Source organism: Centroberyx gerrardi, chromosome 16 (assembly GCF_048128805.1).
Source record: "Centroberyx gerrardi isolate f3 chromosome 16, fCenGer3.hap1.cur.20231027, whole genome shotgun sequence".
NCBI classification, from domain to species: Eukaryota; Metazoa; Chordata; class Actinopteri; order Beryciformes; family Berycidae; genus Centroberyx; species Centroberyx gerrardi.
The window spans coordinates 7653566-7673394 of record NC_136012.1 but is presented as its reverse complement, the minus strand read 5'-3'; the positions used below and the strand labels follow the sequence as shown (position 1 = coordinate 7673394).

The 19829-nt window shown below is 46.3% G+C and overlaps 3 protein-coding genes across 3 annotated transcripts in view; 1 reads left to right on the top strand and 2 right to left on the bottom strand.

Moving 5' to 3' along the window:
• rnaseh2c (ribonuclease H2, subunit C) overlaps positions 1–19829 on the bottom strand; it is a 92934-nt gene that overhangs the window by 61836 nt on the left and 11269 nt on the right. The gene's annotated exons all lie outside the window — the stretch shown is intronic.
• On the top strand, positions 763–7837 carry tgfb5 (transforming growth factor, beta 5). The gene is made up of 7 exons (XM_071927140.2): positions 763–1485; positions 2896–3059; positions 3932–4064; positions 4414–4524; positions 5480–5660; positions 6115–6268; positions 7297–7837. The coding sequence occupies exons 1-7, from the start codon at positions 1134–1136 to the stop codon at positions 7453–7455; spliced, it is 1254 nt and encodes a 417-aa protein (XP_071783241.1). The 5' UTR covers positions 763–1133; the 3' UTR covers positions 7456–7837.
• kcnk4a (potassium channel, subfamily K, member 4a) lies at positions 11292–17298 on the bottom strand. Its single transcript, XM_071927169.2, has 6 exons — positions 17110–17298; positions 16798–16909; positions 15068–15228; positions 13832–14018; positions 13359–13495; positions 11292–13232 (listed from the first exon to the last, which is right to left on the bottom strand). Exons 1-6 carry the CDS (start codon positions 17296–17298, stop codon positions 12198–12200), a joined length of 1821 nt encoding a protein of 606 aa, XP_071783270.2. The 3' UTR covers positions 11292–12197.

Genomic DNA, 19829 nt, shown 5'->3' with positions numbered 1-19829 from the left:
CATGAAGCGATATTTTTTTTGCGTCACGCCTTTTTATGTCGCCTAACTTTTACTGTGTTTTGATGTTTATGTGAGGGGATTTCAACAGACCCGTCATGTCTTTTCCGACATAAATCAACTTTTTCTCTTACGTTTTAGTGCAGGCTGCTTTTTATTTACTTATAGTAGGGAATGGGAGGATCTCATTAGAGTTTTTTTTTTTTTTTTTTTCACTTTGACTAGATCAACTGTTTTTGGAACCGGGTATGGACCAGATTTCTGTTTCACCGATGGGTCTCCTGGAGGGAAAAGGACCGAAGCCCACTTTGAGATAAAGTGATCAGATCAGGTTTTGGTTTTGAGGATTTGCGACATGGGCTGAGCTCCTGTGATGACTGTCTCTGCTGGAAGATATATTATTTATCCGAGGATGGCCGACGGAAGCCTGAGACGGATAAAAGTGTGAATCATCGGACAGACTGCGGTAGACACTTCTCACCTTTACAGCCGATAAGAGCGCGCAGTGGAACCGGACAAGGTGCGCGCACCGGGGAGTCGGGGACAGCCGCCGGGGCCTCTGAGCGCACGAGCGTGAAATTAAAGCGTCAGCCAAAAATTGAAAGGGACTTTGGTCTAATTTCAAATTCATTTTGAGCTCAATTTTAGTTCAGTTTCAGATGGTTTTCAGACGGAGTTTTGCTACCTGTTATGTTTTTTCCCAAAAATGTTTCGTTTTTATTTAATATTTTGAGAGAATGTGCCCTCTGGTTGCTATTAGTATGTCCGGTTAAAAACAGGAAGGCACATGTAGGCGACAAAATGCTATAAAATTACCTTCGTAGGTGTCATGTTAACAGATGTAGCTGGTACTCTTTTCTGGAAAGTTCTTTGCTATACTTTACTCCACTCTGAATGTGGATTTGACCTAAAGACTAAAACTGAAAATACAATTTAGTTTATTTCAGTTAGTTTTGGAGACAAGTTTTTCTTACACTCTATTTTTAAATTTTACACCAGTTTACGAGAATATTTCTTCATGCTTGGTTTTAAGTGTCAGCTTTAGTTTTAGTCCACCAGAGTAACCTTGCTTCGACTGGGGTTTCCCTAACGGCCGTTCAGGGAGTATCGCCGTCCCGCCGTTCCCTCACCGGACAATGTGGCTCACCCCCCTCGCGCTGCTGCTGCTGCTCCGGTTGGCCGGTGTGGTGGAGGGGCTCAACACGTGCCAGTCCTTCAACCTGGACGAGCAGAAGTCCAAGCGCATCGAAGCGGTCCGCGGCCAGATCCTCAGCAAGCTCCGCATCCGCAGTCCGCCGGACGCCACAAAAGACCGGCCGACCGACCTGGTGCCCCCGGAGGTCATGCTGCTCTACAACAGCACGCGGGAGCTGCTGAAGGAGCGCGCGCGCCAGGCCGAATCCGCGTGCGAACGCGAGAGCAGCGAGGAGGACTATTATGCCAAGGAGGTGCAGCGGATTGACATGCTGCCACCCCGCACCGACACCAGTGAGTCCATGTATTATCTATGTCACAGTGGTTCTCAAGGTGGGGTCCGGGGACCCCAGGGGTCCCTGAAGGGGCTCCAGAGGGTCCCATGCTGCAAGATGAGGAATAGTGTAATTTTAATTTTAATGCACTAAAAATGATCTATTAGAATGTGCAAGCGTGACTGTTATAATCATAGGCTTCACTTTCATCACTATTATCTTCCCATGTACAGTGTAGACAGTTGTACAATTCAATATTTTATCAACAACATGGGGGTCCCTGGGCCAAATTTCGTTAAAGGGGGTCTGTGGGGCCTAATGTGTGTCTGTTGGGAGTTTGTGATGTGAAAAGGTTTGAAAACCTCAGATCAATGAGATGTAAGTCAAACCTGTCCCATTTAATGAGCAAAAGTAGGGGTGCTGCTAGGAATTATGGGCCCTTTGACAAGATGGGGGCAGTGATAGCTGGGGAAATGAGAGGGTGGAGAAAGTGAATGACTAACACTTTCCCCTCCCTCAACAACTACCACTGAGGTGACCTTGAACAAGGCACTTACCTCTCAAGTGCTCCAGAGTGGCTTCACTGTGGCCGGCAGTAGCAGACTGTGGCTGTACCGGCTGCTCCAGGTGTGAATGTGTTGAACTGTATGAATGTGAAGCAGGGTGCTGCTGTGAAAGAAAATTGCTATCAGTCAACCTTCCCTGGTAAAATGAAGGTTAAATAATTAGACAGAAGAAGATAGAAGATGTGGCACTGGGCCCTCCACCCTGACTTGGTACAGTAGCACCTCACCTCTCTAAAGGCCCCCCCTCCACCTTGCCCCCCCCTGAACTAGTGCCACCCCTGATAAAACATTATGTATTTTGTGTCATATTTTTGTATTTACCAGTGTTGTGCCTGTGTAAAATGTTCCCCCACCACCTTGGCAAACATTTACCCAGTAGCCCATGGGTTCCCAAACTCTTTTGTGTCAAGGAACCCCAAATAGATCCACATTAGACCATGGACCCCCTTTTTGTCCCAAACAACCACGTCTGAGAGGATTTATGCTGTTACATACCAATTGGTACAGAATTACATAACTGTTTATACAGGAGGGGGGCCAGACGGTGGCTACAGTGAATCCTATGAACACAACAGTCATCCTAATAGATTTCTCTATTTGCACCTTCTTCTGAGGATAGAAATTAAAGGGAAATTAAATTATTTTTCTTGGGACCCCTGGTGGTGCCTACACCTCCACTTTGGGAACCGCTGCAGCAGCCTATGCTGGCTTATTTCTGTATCTGACGAGACACCTTCACTCACTAAACCCAAACCTACCATTTAAGGTTTCGAAACACTTTGTAACCACTCATCATCAGTAATTTTGTCCCAGACAATACATCAGGCTCACACTACAAATACTAATAATGCTCTCTCCTCCAGATGCAGTGAGCCCGGCGGCCCCCAGCCCCCATTACAGAGTCGTCCACTTTGACGTCAGCGGGGTGGACCTGACCAACAGCACCCTGGTCAAGGCCGAGTTCAGGATCTTCAGGGCTCCCAACCCACTGGCCCGGACCTCAGAGCAGAGAGTGGAGATCTTTCAGGTAGAACACCAGGGACTTAGAGCCAGAGTACAACCTGGAAACCGAGTTCACAAGCTATTTAATCAATACTTGCAATGAATTATTGATTGAAGCAGCGAAATATTGCCAGAGAAGCATAAGCAGCAGAGCCATCATCTAATCTGCAATGTCATCGAGAGATAAAACCTGGATAAAACCTCAGCACTAAAATCACATCAGGTCACATGGTCCCCCATTCACTATCAATGGAGCAGCTGCAGGAGTTTCTTGCCAACGTCATTAACAAAGACTTGACTTGCTTTTTTCTTGTTTTAGGAGAAACAAGAAAAAACTGTTCAAACCATGAACCATGAACCATGAACACAAGGTTTGAACAGTTTAAGATTACAGGAGAAGCGTGTAAATTCCTGTTTTAAGGTGGATTTTCCCAGTAAGGATTTTTGGCATCAGCCCAGCAAGACTATTTTTATAGTAAATCTTTATCATCCAATTAAGCTGTATTTATATTCTGGCTCAAGGGGATAATTTGACACAAACCCTGACTGAAAAAACAGTAAAGTGAGTTAACATAATTTACATCCCTGATGACATTATCGCAGGTTGTTATCACTGTTTACGATGTCGCGATGTTCGGCTCTGTGCCATACGGCCGTGTGCTGTGTGGGAAGTGAGAGGGGAAACTGCATCCTCACACACCACCTTCACCACAGTGTAGCTGATAATGATAATCTATACTGATTGTCCTGCTGGTGTGTGGGTGGACAAGTTTCCGAAGAAAGGTTTTGTGTGTGTATGTGTGTGCATATCAAGAAAATCTACAGTATTTGTATGTCGGCCCAACATTTCTGATTTTCTGTGTGTGTGTGTGTGTGTGTGTGTGTGTGTTGTGTCAGCTGCTGAAGCCGGATGAGGAGAGCAGCTCCACTCAGCGTTATATCGACTCCCGCACCGTTCAGCCGCGGGCCAAGGGAACCTGGTTGTCTGTGGAGGTCACCGACACTGTTAAGGACTGGCTGGCAGACACAGGTCAGCTTCAACACCTGCCAACCGCTTCCTCCACATAGTCATCCATGTTGATATCGCTGATGTTTGAACTGATGGCTGCTGTCCAGAGCCATGCGCTGGCAGAGTTTGGCCATTGCGGCTTGCTAAGTAGCTGATGTACCATCTGGTTTGTAGCGTCACCTCACCATGACTAAACCATCGAGGCCACTGTTTCCTATTTGCAGCCAGCGGTTATACCAGCAAATCAATAAAGTGACACAATAGTAATAACTGTGACTTTATTTGTGTAGCACGTTACTAGGACAATGTTGACAAAGTTTATCTCCATCTGTGTCTTTCTCTTTCTCCCTCAATCCCTCCAACCAATCAGAGAATAATCTGGGCCTGAAGCTGGGCGTCCACTGCCCCTGCTGCACCTTTGTCCCGTCCACCAACAACATCGTTCCCAACAAGAGTGAGGAGCTGGAGGCCCTCTTCGCAGGTTTGTTGAACTCAAATTATACAGACTAGTTCACCATTCTCTATGTGCTCATATCATATGTTCAGAGTGGGTAAACAGACTAGCTCTCTGAAGGAGGGATTTAACCTGTGTGTGTTGCAGTGAAGCTCTAACATAATCATAGATAGAGTCAGTCAGAGAAGATTGTGATTTTAGACTTTCCAGCCTGTTGAAGCATGGTTCTGTTATCAGTTGCTGGTGGATGACAGTTGACCTTGATATATCCTAATGACCATTTTGTATCATTTGGTATCAATTTATTTGGATATTATTAGTTTGAGAGATACATATTTAATGATTCTGTCTTCTTAAGTCTTTAGATGAGAATTATCTTTCTTGAATTCCTAAAAACAACAGAATTGTCATACTCTGGGCTTGGTTTGGGCTTTGTTGGGCCATTTACATCACGTGTGGAAGATTTTTTGGCACAACAGTAATCTTCCAGGTTACAAGATGCCATCAGAAAGGCTTCTCCAAAATGATCCATAGAGACCTCTGACACAATCACACAGTACAGGAAGAATGGAGAAACTGTTCTCCCAAACTCTGTGATACTACTGAATGGTATACTGTCTGTGCTTCTTAATTTAGAACACCGATTATAGCAATTTCCTCAGGATTTATACTTGGCAAATTCAATTTGTTCCAATTGGGAAGGAAAAGCCCATTTTTGATATTGCCACATAGGCAAACAGGGGCTTGAATGAACAAGGTCTCTATTCTTGAGGTGAAATGTTTAAGCTCTCGTATTCAAATAGGTCAGCAAAGACCCAGAGAGACCATGAAATCAAACACAAACCTGTCAGGTCATCAGTCTAGGCCTATGTTGAGCTGAAGTCATCCCTTAGGTAAAATGCTAGATCCATTAATAAGGGTATCAAGCATCTCTCTCCCCTCATCCTCCTCTCTCCTCCTTTCCGTTCCTTCCTTTCCATAGGTGTGGATGACGAGCAGCTTCGTCAGATAAAGAAGCCCGGTCAGGTTAAAGGCCAGGCGGATTTCAGCACCAAGACGCCCCACCTCATCCTCACCCTGCTGCCCAGCGACAGGGTGGACAACCCGGCCAAGAAGAACCGCAAGAGGAGGGCGGCCGCCGCGGACACCACAACCTGCTCCCGGTAGGCCGCCAACCAGCCACGTGTGTGTGTGTGTGTGTGTGCGAGTGTAGTTGTATTTGGCAGGACGGGGGATTACCGACAGCATCTTTTCTTTGTCTTATAATTCAGAAATCTACTTGTGTATGACAGTAGATTTGTTTTTTCTCCTGATCCAAAACTCATTTTGCAGACTATTGTGCGGCAAAACTAACAATATTGACCCTGTGTTTAGACTGCAAACCGACAAGCCTGCAATGTTTTATTTAGACTACCTCACGCTGCAGGGGAAAAGTTTGGCAGCCTTGCATAGTCATTTACTTTTGGTGGCAGTTTCTCCAGAAAGATTCAGTGACCCATTTTCATTTTCCCATGACCCACCTTTGGGTCCTTGCCCCAGACCTTGAAAAGCAGGATGGGAGTCCAAATCATGCTCTGGGTTATGGTTTCTCTCTCTCTCTCTCTCTGTGTGTCTCAGTAACTCAGAGCAGGGCTGCTGCCTGCGCTCCCTCTACATCGACTTCCGACGCGACCTCAACTGGAAGTGGATCCATGAGCCCAAAGGCTACAAAGCCAACTTCTGCGCCGGCAGCTGCCCTTACCTCTGGAGCGCCAACAACCACTACAACATGGTGAGCTGCTATTGGCCGCTTATTTCAGTAAGATGAGAGGTGATTGGGTCCAGACACAAATAGCTTGATGTACTGGGTTTCCTCAAAGACTCTGTATTCCACGATGTGACTGTCTAGTAAGTTTCCAGTAAGATCAGGCGAGGAGAGATGTGATCTTTTATTTCACCAAATTGTATTTTGCTCCAAGCTTGAGTTTCATGGCAAATCGTTTGCTCAATAATTTTAATGCAAACAGTGGCAGTTGGCGTCTACTTCTCAGAGGAAATGACACAGCCAAATTACATTAACAGACATGATCTGTGATTGGCCAATTAAAAAAAGGTCAGAACAAAAGCAACCTCTGAAACGTCAGCAACATCAAAGTAACCTCCCAGACTCTCTAGTAAAAGACTCTGGTTTGGACCAGGCTGCAATCAGCTTCCGCCTGACTTCAAGGTAAAGAAACGTTGAAATGTGGCTGACATGGGCCCTTAAGAGAGCTTAATGTGCATTGTTTGTGGCAGCTGAACACCATGGTTAGCTAAGGCTGGTTAACCCCAGGGTCATAAATGTGCTGTCACCTCGCAGCGCTCTCGGCCCATTATGGCTTTACAGCAGAACATATAGGCTTATGGTACACGGGCCGTTTGTCTCGTAGCCTATGGCTTAGCCAGTGTAGCCACACACACGCACACACACACACACACTCTCACAGAGCTTTCTTATTTTATTCATTCTAAATCATTCATTTTAAGGAAGATGTGTAGGATGTTTGTATTTATATAACACTGTGGGATACACTGTATAATAAGACATTTTACTGCTACCAAAAAATGCCACTGTGGCTGTATGCCATCTGCTTGGTGCATAAATATAGTCCAGTTTGGTAGTTTTTGGGTTCATCAAAGTATTAGGAGGGGAACTAATGAAACATGGGGATAGACAAGGGCTGTTGAACATAGCAGCAATGGTCACACTTGATTTGACATTTAGAGGAAAATCCTCCTGTTAACACTTGTAACACTGTCTGTTTCTGTGTCCTGGGCCAGATCCTGCCCCTGTACAACAAGCTGAACCCCGAGGCGTCGGCCTCGCCCTGCTGCGTCCCTCAGGACCTGGAGCCCCTCACCATCATGTACTTCATCGGCCGCACGCCGCGCGTCGAGCAGCTCTCCAACATGGTCGTCAAATCCTGCAAGTGCCGCTGAGGGGAGGGAGGGCGGAGGAAGAGGTGAGGGAGGCAAAGAGGAGGAGGAGGAGGAGGATGATTAGAGGACCAAAACAACAACTTCTCTCAGGAAAAAAACACACAAAAAAAAGACGAGAGGACAGACGGATCCTTTGTTCACTCACCACCTCTATTTGATCGCCCTGAGGAAACTTGGGAGATGTTATTTTTTTACTCCACCTGAGTCAGATATCAGGTTTATATTCCCATTCTTTACAGGCATGAAAACTTTAAATTTCTGACCATCTTTCACAACATACTGGAATTTTCCGTGTGATATAGGGCACTGTAAATACGACATTCGCCGACGTAGCTGTATTAAACCTGTATGCAGATATTAAAGGGGGTTTTGTGTGATTCAACCACATTTTGTCTGCCTGCTGCATAAAAAGGTCTCTTTTTATCGATTCTGATTCCGCCCAGGCCGTTTTCCTGTGGCGGCGGGGCGGCGCGGCGTGCCAGAGATCTGCTTGTTTGCCCAAGGTTCAAGGTGTTGATAGAAAGGAGGTGGCGTGGAAAAAGGCTCGCAGACTGAGATCTTTGTGACGGGGAGGCAGGGAGAGAGGCAAAGAGACACATAGAGAGGGAGCAGATAGAAAGAGAGAGAGAGAGAGAGAGAGAGAGAGGAGTTGTGTCCAGGCAGAGGCCCTGCCAGCTCTCTGCGGTCCCGGGCTGAAATCTGCCCGGCGTAAACAGGATGTGAAAGATTTCCAGACACCGACCCGACCACTCACGGAACGCTAGATTTAAATGCTCCCCTCATCCTCTCTCTCTCTCTCTCTCTCTCTCTCTCCCTCTCTCTCGGTTCAGGGATTTGTGGTGGGAGGAGAGAGGGAGAAAAGAGAGGCTTTGAAAATGAGACGTGGGATGATAGGGCTGTATTTGGAACGGCTACAGCTTTGGAAGGTGGTATTTTGCAGCCTTAGCAAATTTGTAACTATTTGGGTCTGGCTCAAAGATTCCGTAATCACACTCTCATGCTCATTTTCTGAATGTGCATTCATTATCTTATGTAAAAAGCTGTTGACTCGATGCTATTCCTACGCTATGATTATATTTTGTCATACCTATGTTTACCATCAGTCACACTGATCCGCGAACGCACGCGCACATGTGCACACACACACACACACACACACACACACAGTCTCTCTCTCTACACCCGAGTATCCACATTGACCACTTTTGATAGAATGTCTAAACGCTGAAAATAAAAAACATCCCTGGGGCTCATTTTAAATATAGGCTCTCTGGTATGCCAGTGGTTTGTGTGTGTATGTGTGTGTGTGTGTGTGTGTGTGTGTGTGTGTGTGAGCGAGAGAGACTGGGGGTGTTGTGCGTGTGTGTGTGTGTATGTGTGTGTTGCGGGTGAGGTCATGCGTGATAGCACCAAAATTATTCCCTGGGTTTTATTGTGAATTTTATTGTGATTGTCTGTATGAAAAACAGCTAAAACCCCGTTCTCTCTGTGACCCTGCTGAAAGTGAGATGTGGATGTATGTATTTTCTGGTGTGTGTTTTGTTTCCTGTAAATACCTGGCTGACAATAAAGTTTGAGTTTAATAGGTTGCCTTAGTCTGACCAATATAAAGTGTCACGACGTCCAACGGTTTTCATGCATTCACTGAATGTATCCATCTTCAGTTTAGGCTCTGTTTTATGATTTCTCTGGGTAGGTGTGTATGTCTGGCTCCGTTTCCACAGTGAAACAGGTTACAATTGTGAAAATACTTAGTGTAGTGAAGTTGCATTCAACAGTTTCAGAGACTTGTGTCTTTGCTGAAGAGAATCAGGTAGTTTACTGTGCTACTTCTGCTGTTAAAATAGCTTAAAAAGATACAAAATGTTCCCCAGCCATTGCAGTAAAATTGTTTTTTCTAAGCCGCAGTGAGAATGCAGCCTCAGTGTGTGTGTGTGTGTGTGTGTGTGTGTGTCTGTTTCGGGGTGCTAGTGCAGGAGCTGTGGTGAGGCTCCCTCCCCCCCTGAGTAAACTAGCCCCAGCATCTGTTAGTCTTTTCCACTTAACTACCCCTTGCTATATCCAACCTGTACTTATCCCACGGTAGAGCGCCTTGCTGTGTCTCACACTGTGTCCCACTGTCCTTGGGAGGGACGTCTGAGTGGATACGGACCCTCGCTGTGTGTGTGTGTCCTTGAGAGGGAGTGTGCTCACAGCGGGGACCCTCCAGACATCGAAAGCACACCCCTACACACACGCATCCGGCTTGTAGCCTCCATTTAGCAACATACACGGCTCAGGCACTTGACACACTCACTCCCACTCTTTCCATACATAGCGAAAATGTGAAAGAGGTTAGAAAGTGTGTACTATGTTGAAAAAAGCCATTTTCTCTCTCTCTCTCTCTCTCTCTGTGTCTCTCACACACACACCTTATGGTCCATGTCAAATATAGCTCACATTACAGGTTTGGACAACACTTTATTCTTTACTTGGACAGTCACAACTAGATTGAAATTGTTCCTTGTTTTCGGGCAGTTAAATTAAAGTACAGCTCTCGGGGCAACAGGACACCATAAACACAAAATAAAAAGTTATACAAGCAGCAGAGCGGTAATGAGACACAGGAGTAAACAGAAGATACCGATCTGTGGGCTCAGCATTATTGAAGCCATATTCTTCTCAGTCATACTTGGAGGCCGTAGCTGTACTTGAGGCCCTATTGGGACAAAATAGCTGCGAGGCCAAACCCACAAGGGCTTGGCAGTACGCTGTTTAAACAGATGAGGGCGACATTTCTATCATTTCTTCCTTTGGTTGGGTGCGCATCAGGCCAAGGCGACAGAGTTGAAGAATAGCATTCAATAGCATTCAGTGAGAGTTTCATCTTTATGCAGTAGGTCAAACAACAAGTATGAAATTCATATGAAACAAAGAAAGGCATTCTGCACTCCTATCATGCAATCCACAACAGAAATCTGTCTCATTGGTGATCGAGACCAAATCTGAGTCAGAGTCCAAGGCCACATTTTTGGTCAGACTCTGAAATTCATGAAGTGCAGAGTCAGATCCTCTTATCCTTTTTTTATATTGTCTCTTTTTTTATTGGACTGTGCAGAAAGGAGAGTGAAAGGTAAAAGAAAGAAAGGGTAAAAAAAAAATGCAACATGTTATGAGCCAGATTCACAATATTGCAAATCATGAAGTCGTGAAATTGTGAAATTCCTCTCTTTTCAGACCTCTGTCAGCGATCAACAAAACATCCGGAAATCTCAATCAGACTGTGGATTTGGTCACTTACTTATTTTGGCCCTGTTATAGGGCATAAAGCCGTAACAGCCTCTTACATAACAGTTCTCAAGTTGTGAGTTCCAGTAAGCAGTGGGACTTTCCCCACTTTACATCTTCTGGACTGAGCCAGGCGGAGGGTCAGGAGCAACAGGCATGGATCCAGCTCATATGCCACTGCACCTACCGAATTACAGGGGGTGGACAATAATAACATTAACACATTAACTTTGAAGTAACTAAATCACAATTACAAAAGCAGCTGCACAGGTGAGTCATATTAAGTTGAATACCAATTAGCAGAATGTGTCAGCTTTATTTTAGTTATTAAGTTTATGTAGACAAAGCATAAGTCTCAAAAATAATGAGATAATGTTGAGTTGTACCAGAGGTCTGACAATCACCAGTTATATGAGTTTTAAAGGCAACATAAGGGACAAAGAGGCTGGATAGTCGCTGTCTCAATTGCTGGTGCATCGGTTGCAAACACTGCAAAATGATTTAATGTGGCAAGGGGGAAAGTCTTAGAATATCATGACAACATGCCAAACAGGAACAGAAGTCACAAGTAGACTCTCACCAACATTTACTGAAGGACAGTTAACAGGATATGTACTAAACAACACCACAAACTACGGCCTCAAGAACTACGACACAGTTGAATCAACACCTCTGTGACGCAGTCTCAACAGAAACTGAGCGTCATGAGCTTCACAAAGCTGGTATTTAGGGCAGGCTGCCATTCGCAAACCTCTTGTATCCACAGCCAGCACACAAAGACGCATAACCTGGTGTAAGGAGCGCAAACCCTGGACCACTTAGCAATGAAAAACAGTAATATGGTCTGATGAATCACCATTCACCCCTTTTCACAATTCAAGAGTGGTTTCATGAACACCGGGATGAATTTACACTCCTTCCATGGCCTCCCCTAACCAGCACATCTAAACATCATTGAACCTTCATGTGAAGCACATTTCCACGTCCTTCATCCCTCAAAGAACTAGAGGTTTTCCTCCTTGGAGAAAGGTCCAATATCCCACTACACAGCCACCGAAGCTGTTCTGAAGGCAAAGGGTGGCACTGCTCCTTATGAAGTATTCATATATTGTAAGGTGTTTCCGTTATTCTGTCCACCCCCTGTATGTACAGCTACTAATTAGTCACCAGAAATAGCATCGCTAAAAAGGAGCTGACTAAAAATATCCTGGAACAGCAAAACAAAATATTCTTTGATGACACCTCTGAGTGGCTGGGATATGGATGTGGTATGAAATGTTACGAGTTCAAAAGTTTGGGAAGTCTTTGAAGTCTAGACCCACAGCCTTGGTGTCTAAAAGTGACTATTAAGTTCTTTTCAGCACCTCCTGTTCTTGACTCCATTATTGACCTCACATGGGAGTGCGATGGCTGTTAGAGCATAGGAGGTTTCTCAGTTCCTCTGACGGGGGAGGGTTGATGTGTTTCCATCAGTCTCAAAGGGGGGAGTGTGGAGGTGGTGTGGGGGGGTTGGACGGCGGCTGCATATCGCTGCTGAGCCTCCTCCTCGACGGCAGGGGGCTCCACCTGTGCGACAGCTGCCTCCTCATGCTCCTCCTCTTGGGCTTGCGCGGCCGCCTCCTCTTCTCCTCGCTCGCCACCGGCTGGACGCGGTCGCTCAGGGTGTCCGAGGACTCGTCGATGTACGCCAGGTTCTCCCCGAAGAAATCCAAGAGCTGGCAGCCCGGCGAGGAGGGGGAGGCGAGGGGAGGGGAGGGACGGAGGGACGGCAGGCGGAGAGCGGCAGGAGAGGAGGAGACAGGGATATGTCCGCGGCTATTGTCTTCCGCGAACACGCTCTCCTCTTCCGGTATCAGTGTGTCTCTCTCCAGAGCTGCGTGCGCGTCTGCGGCTCTCGCTCCTCCCTCCTCCATCCTGCTGCTGACTGTCTGGCAGGGCTTGAAGCCGCGGAGCCCCGAGAAGGAGAAGGAGGAGCAGGAGGAGGCATCCGATCTGGAGTCAAACGAAGACTCGGACCCAGAGAGGGATCCTCCCTGCATGGGTGGGTCTGGCGAGTCCAGTTCTGAGGCGGAGCGGGCCACGGGGAGGGAGAACGAGCGGGCCAGCGAGTGGGAAAACGACCTTGCCTCGGCCTGCATCCCCACCCTGGGGTCCACCCTCGACCCCGGCCCCACTCTGGGTACCGTTCCACTTCCGCCGCCCCTGACCCTCGGCCGCGGCTCGGACACCACCGCCCTCTCGAGAGACGAATGGGCCTCCAGCCGGCTCATGGAGCTGGAAAGGCCGGCCCAGCGGTTGGGCAGGTGTCCGTTCACGGATCCCCCGCGCACCCAGTATCCCAGAGTCCCCTGGGCTCCCCGTCGGACGCGGCGGCGCTCGCTGCGTTTCCAGCGCCGGCGCTGCAGGAGGAAGGGGTCGTTGAACTCCAGAGGGTTGGGAATGCGGAAGTCCATGGACATGTTCTGGATGTTCTGGGTCCAGTCTGTCGCGTGGGCTCTCAACTCCTCCATCTGAGAGGCAGAGACAGAGACACAGAGAGGAATAAGCAGTCCAAAAGAGAAGAGTCTAAACAAGATTAAGTGTACCTCTTCCCGCACTTGGTGTACATTCCAGGCTGTCTAGTGTATATCTCTCACCTCAGCGCGGGTCCTCTTGGACAGCACCCTCAGCCAGTTGCCTATCATGGTGAGGATGGAGGCAAAGTAGGCAAGGCCAAACACTATCCACAACCACACCAGGGGCTTGAAGATCAGATCGTCCTCACGATCCACACCTGGACACACAGAAAGCGGACTTAAAGAGTAGTTGCATGTGAGGTCAGTCTTTATTGATCTCCACAGGGAAATTCTCCTTCTCTCTTGCCCTCCTCCACAGGGAGGTCAGAGGTCAGGTTCAGCTACAGAGCAGCAGGCCTGGAGCTGGTAGGGATTCAGTGCCTTGCTCAAGGACACTTCAACAGAGCGGATGTGTGCTGACATTGGGGCTTGAATGCAGGTGGTCCGGTTGCTCAAACCACTAGACCAACCTGGTATTATTTGAAATAAGACATGAGGTGTATTGCATCTAGTTTGTTGTGTGTGTGTGTGTGTGTGTGTGTGTGTGTCCATACCTGGTACAAAGTCTCCAAAGCCAACAGTGGTGAGAGTGATGACCACAAAGTAGAGCGCCTCTAGAAAAGACCACTTCTCCACTTCCCAAAACACCACCGATGGCACGGCGAGGAAGATCAGACAGCCAATCAGGATGGAGAGAACCGCTGAGATCACGCGCACAATGGTGGGACTGACCTTGCGTTTCTGAGAGAGAAAGATAGTAGAAAATAGAAAGCCAGAATGATTGATAATGATTGCACTGATTGAAGAGAATAGTAGAAGAGAAGAGACGAGAAGAGAAGAGAAGAAGAGGAGAGGAGAGGAGAGAAGGATGAAATTGAGATACTATTAATTTTTATTATTTTAAATTGTACAGTATTGCTTTGTATACAGTGCTATCCTGGAAATGAGAAGTCAGTCAGTGCTATTGTGAGATAGAATAAAGGCTTTCTATTTATCTAAAGCGTGAGTTTCTTCCCTGGTTTGAAGAATCCTGCCTATTTAGGAGTGGAAGTAGCACCCAACATTAGAGAAGTGGGTTTGTGACCATGAGTTCAAATCATGAGTTCAAATCCCCAAACAGAAATTCTGGGCAGGGGCGGTGAATGATTAACACTCTCCCATCAATCAACAACTACTGTCATGGTGCCCTTGAGCAAGGCACGTTACCCCCATTGGCTCCCGTGTAGCTGCTCAGCGGCCAACAGTAGAAGACTGCAGTTGTACTTCACCTCCAAGGAGTTAAAGAGTGTAACTAGCAGGGCAGTGCTGAAAACGGCCGTGCAAGCTCAGCAGACCTTCCCTGTATAAATATAGGTTTTAAAAAAAATTATCGCTTGCAGAGACTTTATTTTCTGTGGTTCAGTCTCTAGTTTTTGTGGGTTTTGTGAAAGCAGCAGGCAGCTTCTTTCAGCGTTTTTTGATGTTGATTTTGAAAACATGCTTCAAATCAATAGGGTGGCCCAAAAGCATTTCTCTCAAAACTACAAGCACATGCATTTACACAGTTGAGGAGGGTTCACCTCAATGATGGGACATAGGGATGGACAGAATTAAGGCCGGACTGAGAGACATTTTAAAATTGCATGAGGTGGATTCTTCAAGTTGTGAACTTTGATAATGTTAAACTCGGCATAACTAGGTTTGGATTTAAACAACCCGCACTACATACAAGTAGATGCAAAGCTATGAGTTGAGCAGACAGTGTAAATCCAACTGAGGTTTGGTTCCTGGGCAGGACAGACCATTCTCACCAGAAAGAGGGTCTCAATCTTGGCCACAGCTCTCCGCAGCACCGTGCCCATGTGGTCGCTCACCCCGGCTAGCAGTATGCCAAACATGGGGATGCCCACCAGGGCATAGCACACGCAGAACAGCTGGCCGAACCATGTCCGAGGAGACAGGTTCCCAAAACCTGTTAAGGAAATTAAGGAGAGACCACAAGGACTTTCAGTTTTAGAGAGGTTCCTCACAAAGCTATTTAATCAGGAAGGTTTCTTTATAGTTTATCCATAAGCTCCTATGCCCCTAAGTCCTAGAGCAAGGGTTTCCAAACTTTTTAGTTGTAGCCTATAATAAGTCAGGGAAATTTTCCCGAAATTCTGTCATTTTGTCCATCATTGTGCTGCTAAATTCTGCCATATGAAACATTTAAATTAAACAATCCTTCATTTGGGGGACCCACTGCGACACCCTCAAGGACTCTAGGTGGAGGCAGAAATAATCTCCTTAGTTGAGTTAAACTTTCGTGGGCGGAGCCAAAGAACCACAGTTTTTCTGGCTAAGTAACATTAGACTGAAGCAAAGTGAAAAAGGCAAGATGTAAGCCTAAGAGAGGAAGAAGCTCATATTATGGAGCTTCACTCTTGTTGCACACTCTTGTTACTAACTGAAAAAAAGCAGTCTAGCCATACTAATTTATCTAGTTTAGCTAGTTAGCCTAGCCGACCATCCAAATTCAAACTAACTTAACTAGCTTCTAGCTATCTAGGTATTCTAGTTAGCGAACCTGCTGACCTTCCAAGAGTGCCATGTTCATGAATCAATGAATAAAAGAAGTCATTGCCATTTATGTTTTTTATTTGGATTTTGACCACAGTTCCCTCTTTGCCATTCAAGTATGCCAGTTAGCTTCTCCTGAAAAACTGTGGTTCTTTGGCTCCACCAATTGAGGTTTAATTCAACCAATGAGACCTGCACCATTGACAATGCATGGGAGACCAACTGTTCTCAGGGGGGGTGACGACTGCCCCAACGAAGGGGGCGCTATTAGGTCATTCATACAAAGACGCTGTCACTGTTTTAACGATGGAACTTGGTGTACTCTGCAAGTTTCGGAAACAACTTGAAAATCTCCTCCGAGCACTCCATTTCTCTCACTTTATCCAGTGGGAACGTAAACAGGGCAACAAGCGGAAGGAAGTGGAGCTCCACCGGGCTCCACTTCCCTCTATTACTAGAACTTCCGGTTAGTCATCCGTTAAACTCGGCAGGGTGATGGGAGACCAAATGTGTGGACGCTGTGACAGTACCCATTGTGATTTTTTCAGGGATATGGGTATGTCTTCTAGTGCATACATTCTCACACTGCAAAGAAATAAAACCTTTGGATCAAAAGCTCAAACATCCAGAGAGTCAGTCTCCAACTCTTTGGCAGTGACAGATTAGAGTTTTGGTTCTATAGTTTCTCGGTTGAGGAGAGAATCATGTTCACAATTAAGACTTTTACAAAAATCTGTAGAATATTACAGGAATAACAATGTGTACTCTAGTGGATTTTTCTTTTAATTATATTTTAGTTTCCCATAAGAGATCAACTCATGTCAGATAAGCAATCTTTCCAACCAAGGTCTTCACTTGAAGGTACATTCCATCTGTCATTCAGTTTAACACAATCTTGACCTACTGCTTCTTCCACTGGTGGAAGATGTCAGTTTAAGGCTATTTCATCATGAAAGTGCCCCTGATGGTGAGTCCCACCTACCGATGGTGGTGATGATGGTACCACAGAAGAAGAAGGCGGAGCCCATGCTCCAGCGGGTGGTGAAGTTTTCTTTGCTGGCATCCAGGCCTGACTCTACCATAGACGCCACTACCTGGAGGGATCACATGTGGATAAAGTTGTAATAGTAAATTGGCCCTCTCATACAAATGTGCATCCTATCTTGACTATCTCCCATAGTTCATAAGAGAGCAATGGTGAAGAGAGATACCGTAGGTCTGTGTGTTTTATGTGTCTATTGTTTTTATCGTTGTAGACGCCTCTGTGCATGAGTAGGTGTGTGTCCCTTAATACCTTAACGAGCTCTTGTAATTCCAGCTTGTCGACACAGGTGTGGTTGTGGAGGAATTTGTCCTTGGTCTTGAGCAGCAGGTCGTACGCCAAACTCTCCTTGGGGGTCTCCAGGGTGCTGAAAACAAGCGCTCCCATCACCAGGTACAGCATGACCCCCACCAGCATGGCCAGCAGGGTGAGGTACCGCATTTTCTCCCCGCCGCCCCCCCGCCCCCTTCTCCGGGGTCAGAGGTCAGGATCTACTATGGCTCACAGTCAGCAGGATACAGTGGGGGCACGGCCGGCCATAAACAGGAAGTTCCTTTAGGGACGCGCTGTATGTGCGAGAGCTCAACATGTGTAAACACGCAGCAGAAGTGGCTTTCTGGGAAGGCTGACAGACATTAACGACATTTTTTTATACATCTTTGCGTCAAACCAAAACCTGAGAGCCGGTCACTGACAGGACAGGAAAAGTGAGTTAAAGGTTGAGTTAGAGTTGAAAAAAAGTTGTTGTTTTTGGACAGCTTTCCCAGAAACTTATTTTTGTGAGAAGAGAACATGTATCCCTCCGCCACGAGAACATAGCGGAGGCATGTATCCCTCCGCTCAAACGTGTTAAATGTCAGTTTTCAGGCTATTTTCATGGCCTCATTCAAATGAATGGGAAGTAAAAATCTGAACGCTACAAACTCGTCCAGCTGCATCCAATCTTGCTGATTAGTTTATATTCTGGTTTTCACGGTGGTCAAGTGCCAAATAACCCCCATGTTAAAACTAAGTGGAATATTGCTTTAAGGGTTTGATTCCCACTGGCACTACCCATGCTAAAGATGTGTGCATTTAAGGTACCGCAAGGCACTTTGGATAAAGCTTCCACATGCTTTCCACATGTTCTCTGCTACGATGGACAGAGAGCGCTTCATAACGGAGAGGCTGATGAGGACGATACCTTTATGACACTCTGCAGCTCATCCCATGTTAAAGCTCCTCAAAGCAGGTGACGGATGAATCTTTCCCCTCTTCCTTCCTCCCTCGCTCTCTCTCACAGTCTGCTTAATCCCCGTCTTCAGGACGACAGGATAGTGGGCCCACTTCTTTTTCCTTCAATTCAATTGGCATGAGGAAGACACAGATCACCTTAGTTTAATAAAACAAACAGGCAAACACATGTACAGTATATAAATTGTAAATGTAAATGATGCCAACATATAGGAACAGGATAACCTAATAACTTGGCTCATCTCTCTTTCTCGCTCTCTGGCCGCAGCGTGTTCTATGAGTGGCATTAGATGAGTGTTCACATTATAGGGCCTTTGTCATAATAAACCGGGGAGGGACTGACACACACCAGGCTGCCCTGCCAGTGGCCTTGCAAACGATTAGCCTCTGCCAAGCCTCCAAACATACATCTTGACGTTAATCGAAAATATGTTTATCTCTTATCTTCATCTGGTTTTTAATGTTTTCTTTGAGCGGTGTTTACCCCGGAGATAGACGCACAAAGGAGCGGCGGCTTGACCCCAGCCAATCGGGACGGGGATTTAGGAGCTTCTGCTATTGGTCGGCCGGCCCCTGCTCCCCGCAAGGACCTTGACAATGTTCTGAGACTTCCCAGAGTCGGGCCGACTGTTAGCATTCTGCTCTAATGGACTGCTGGCTGCGATTTGCGTGGACAGCCTCCCTCTCTGCCCCTGGCTTCTACGCCGAAAAGGTATTATTAGTTATCGTTGTCTAAACCTCCCATGGCATATTTTGATATTTTGCTAAGATATGAGTGAGGGGAACCCTGAAAAAAAAACAGGGCTGTGGCTGATGGGCTGTGATCTAATCCCAAGCCAAACAGTGTGACAGGTGGGGTAATAAATCATGAGGTTTGCAAAGAAATGCTGTTTGAAAGGAAGTGCGGGGCGGGGAGAGGATGTACATAGGCTATCCCTTAGTTTACATATAAGGCAGGTGTATGGGACAAATCGAGCTGAACTGAGACAAACGACGGAAAGCTAAAAACGAAGAGATTCTAACGCAACTTCAAACATTCCACTCAAAGTGATCAGTCACTGGTTTTAAAGGGCAATACCACCGGATTCTAGCAGATGTGTCCTATGCTCTGGACTGTCTGCCATGGCTAGAAACTCCAGTTCGTCCCGCCCCTTTAACTGTGACGTCATCCAGATCTGAATCTGGCCCTCTGGGGATGAACACATATTCGACTTAGAAGAATTCACAGCAGCAAAAAGAAAATAAAGCTCTTTTAGATGAAAAGTGCCCTCAAAGTATTTGCCTCCTATTCAGTGGAGCAATGCAGACGTCAGTGGGAGAAGTCAGATTACAATCCTGCCTCTCTGGTTTCATGCTCCGCGAGACAATTATGCTCAAAAATAATGATAGGATTGTTTTGGACTATAGAAGTCACATGGTACTTGACGTCTTGACGTCTTGGCAGAACTTCTCCTTTGAGGTTACAAAACAGAGGAAAGCTACAATATTTTCAATGAAACACTTACCGAATGTATCAGCTGTGCTCACAGAAACACAAACACAGACATAGTGATTTTGAGACATCCTACTTTTAGTCCTTGTTATTCTCCAAATTTTGTAAACACAGCCAGTTACATTGTTGCGTTGGCTGTAGTAACAAGGGCCGGTTATTTATTAGAGCAGGGAATTGATCGCTTCTGCTGGCCTCTTGAAATCAGTGTGACAGCTCACTACTATATTTGGTAGCCTATAATTTAAAA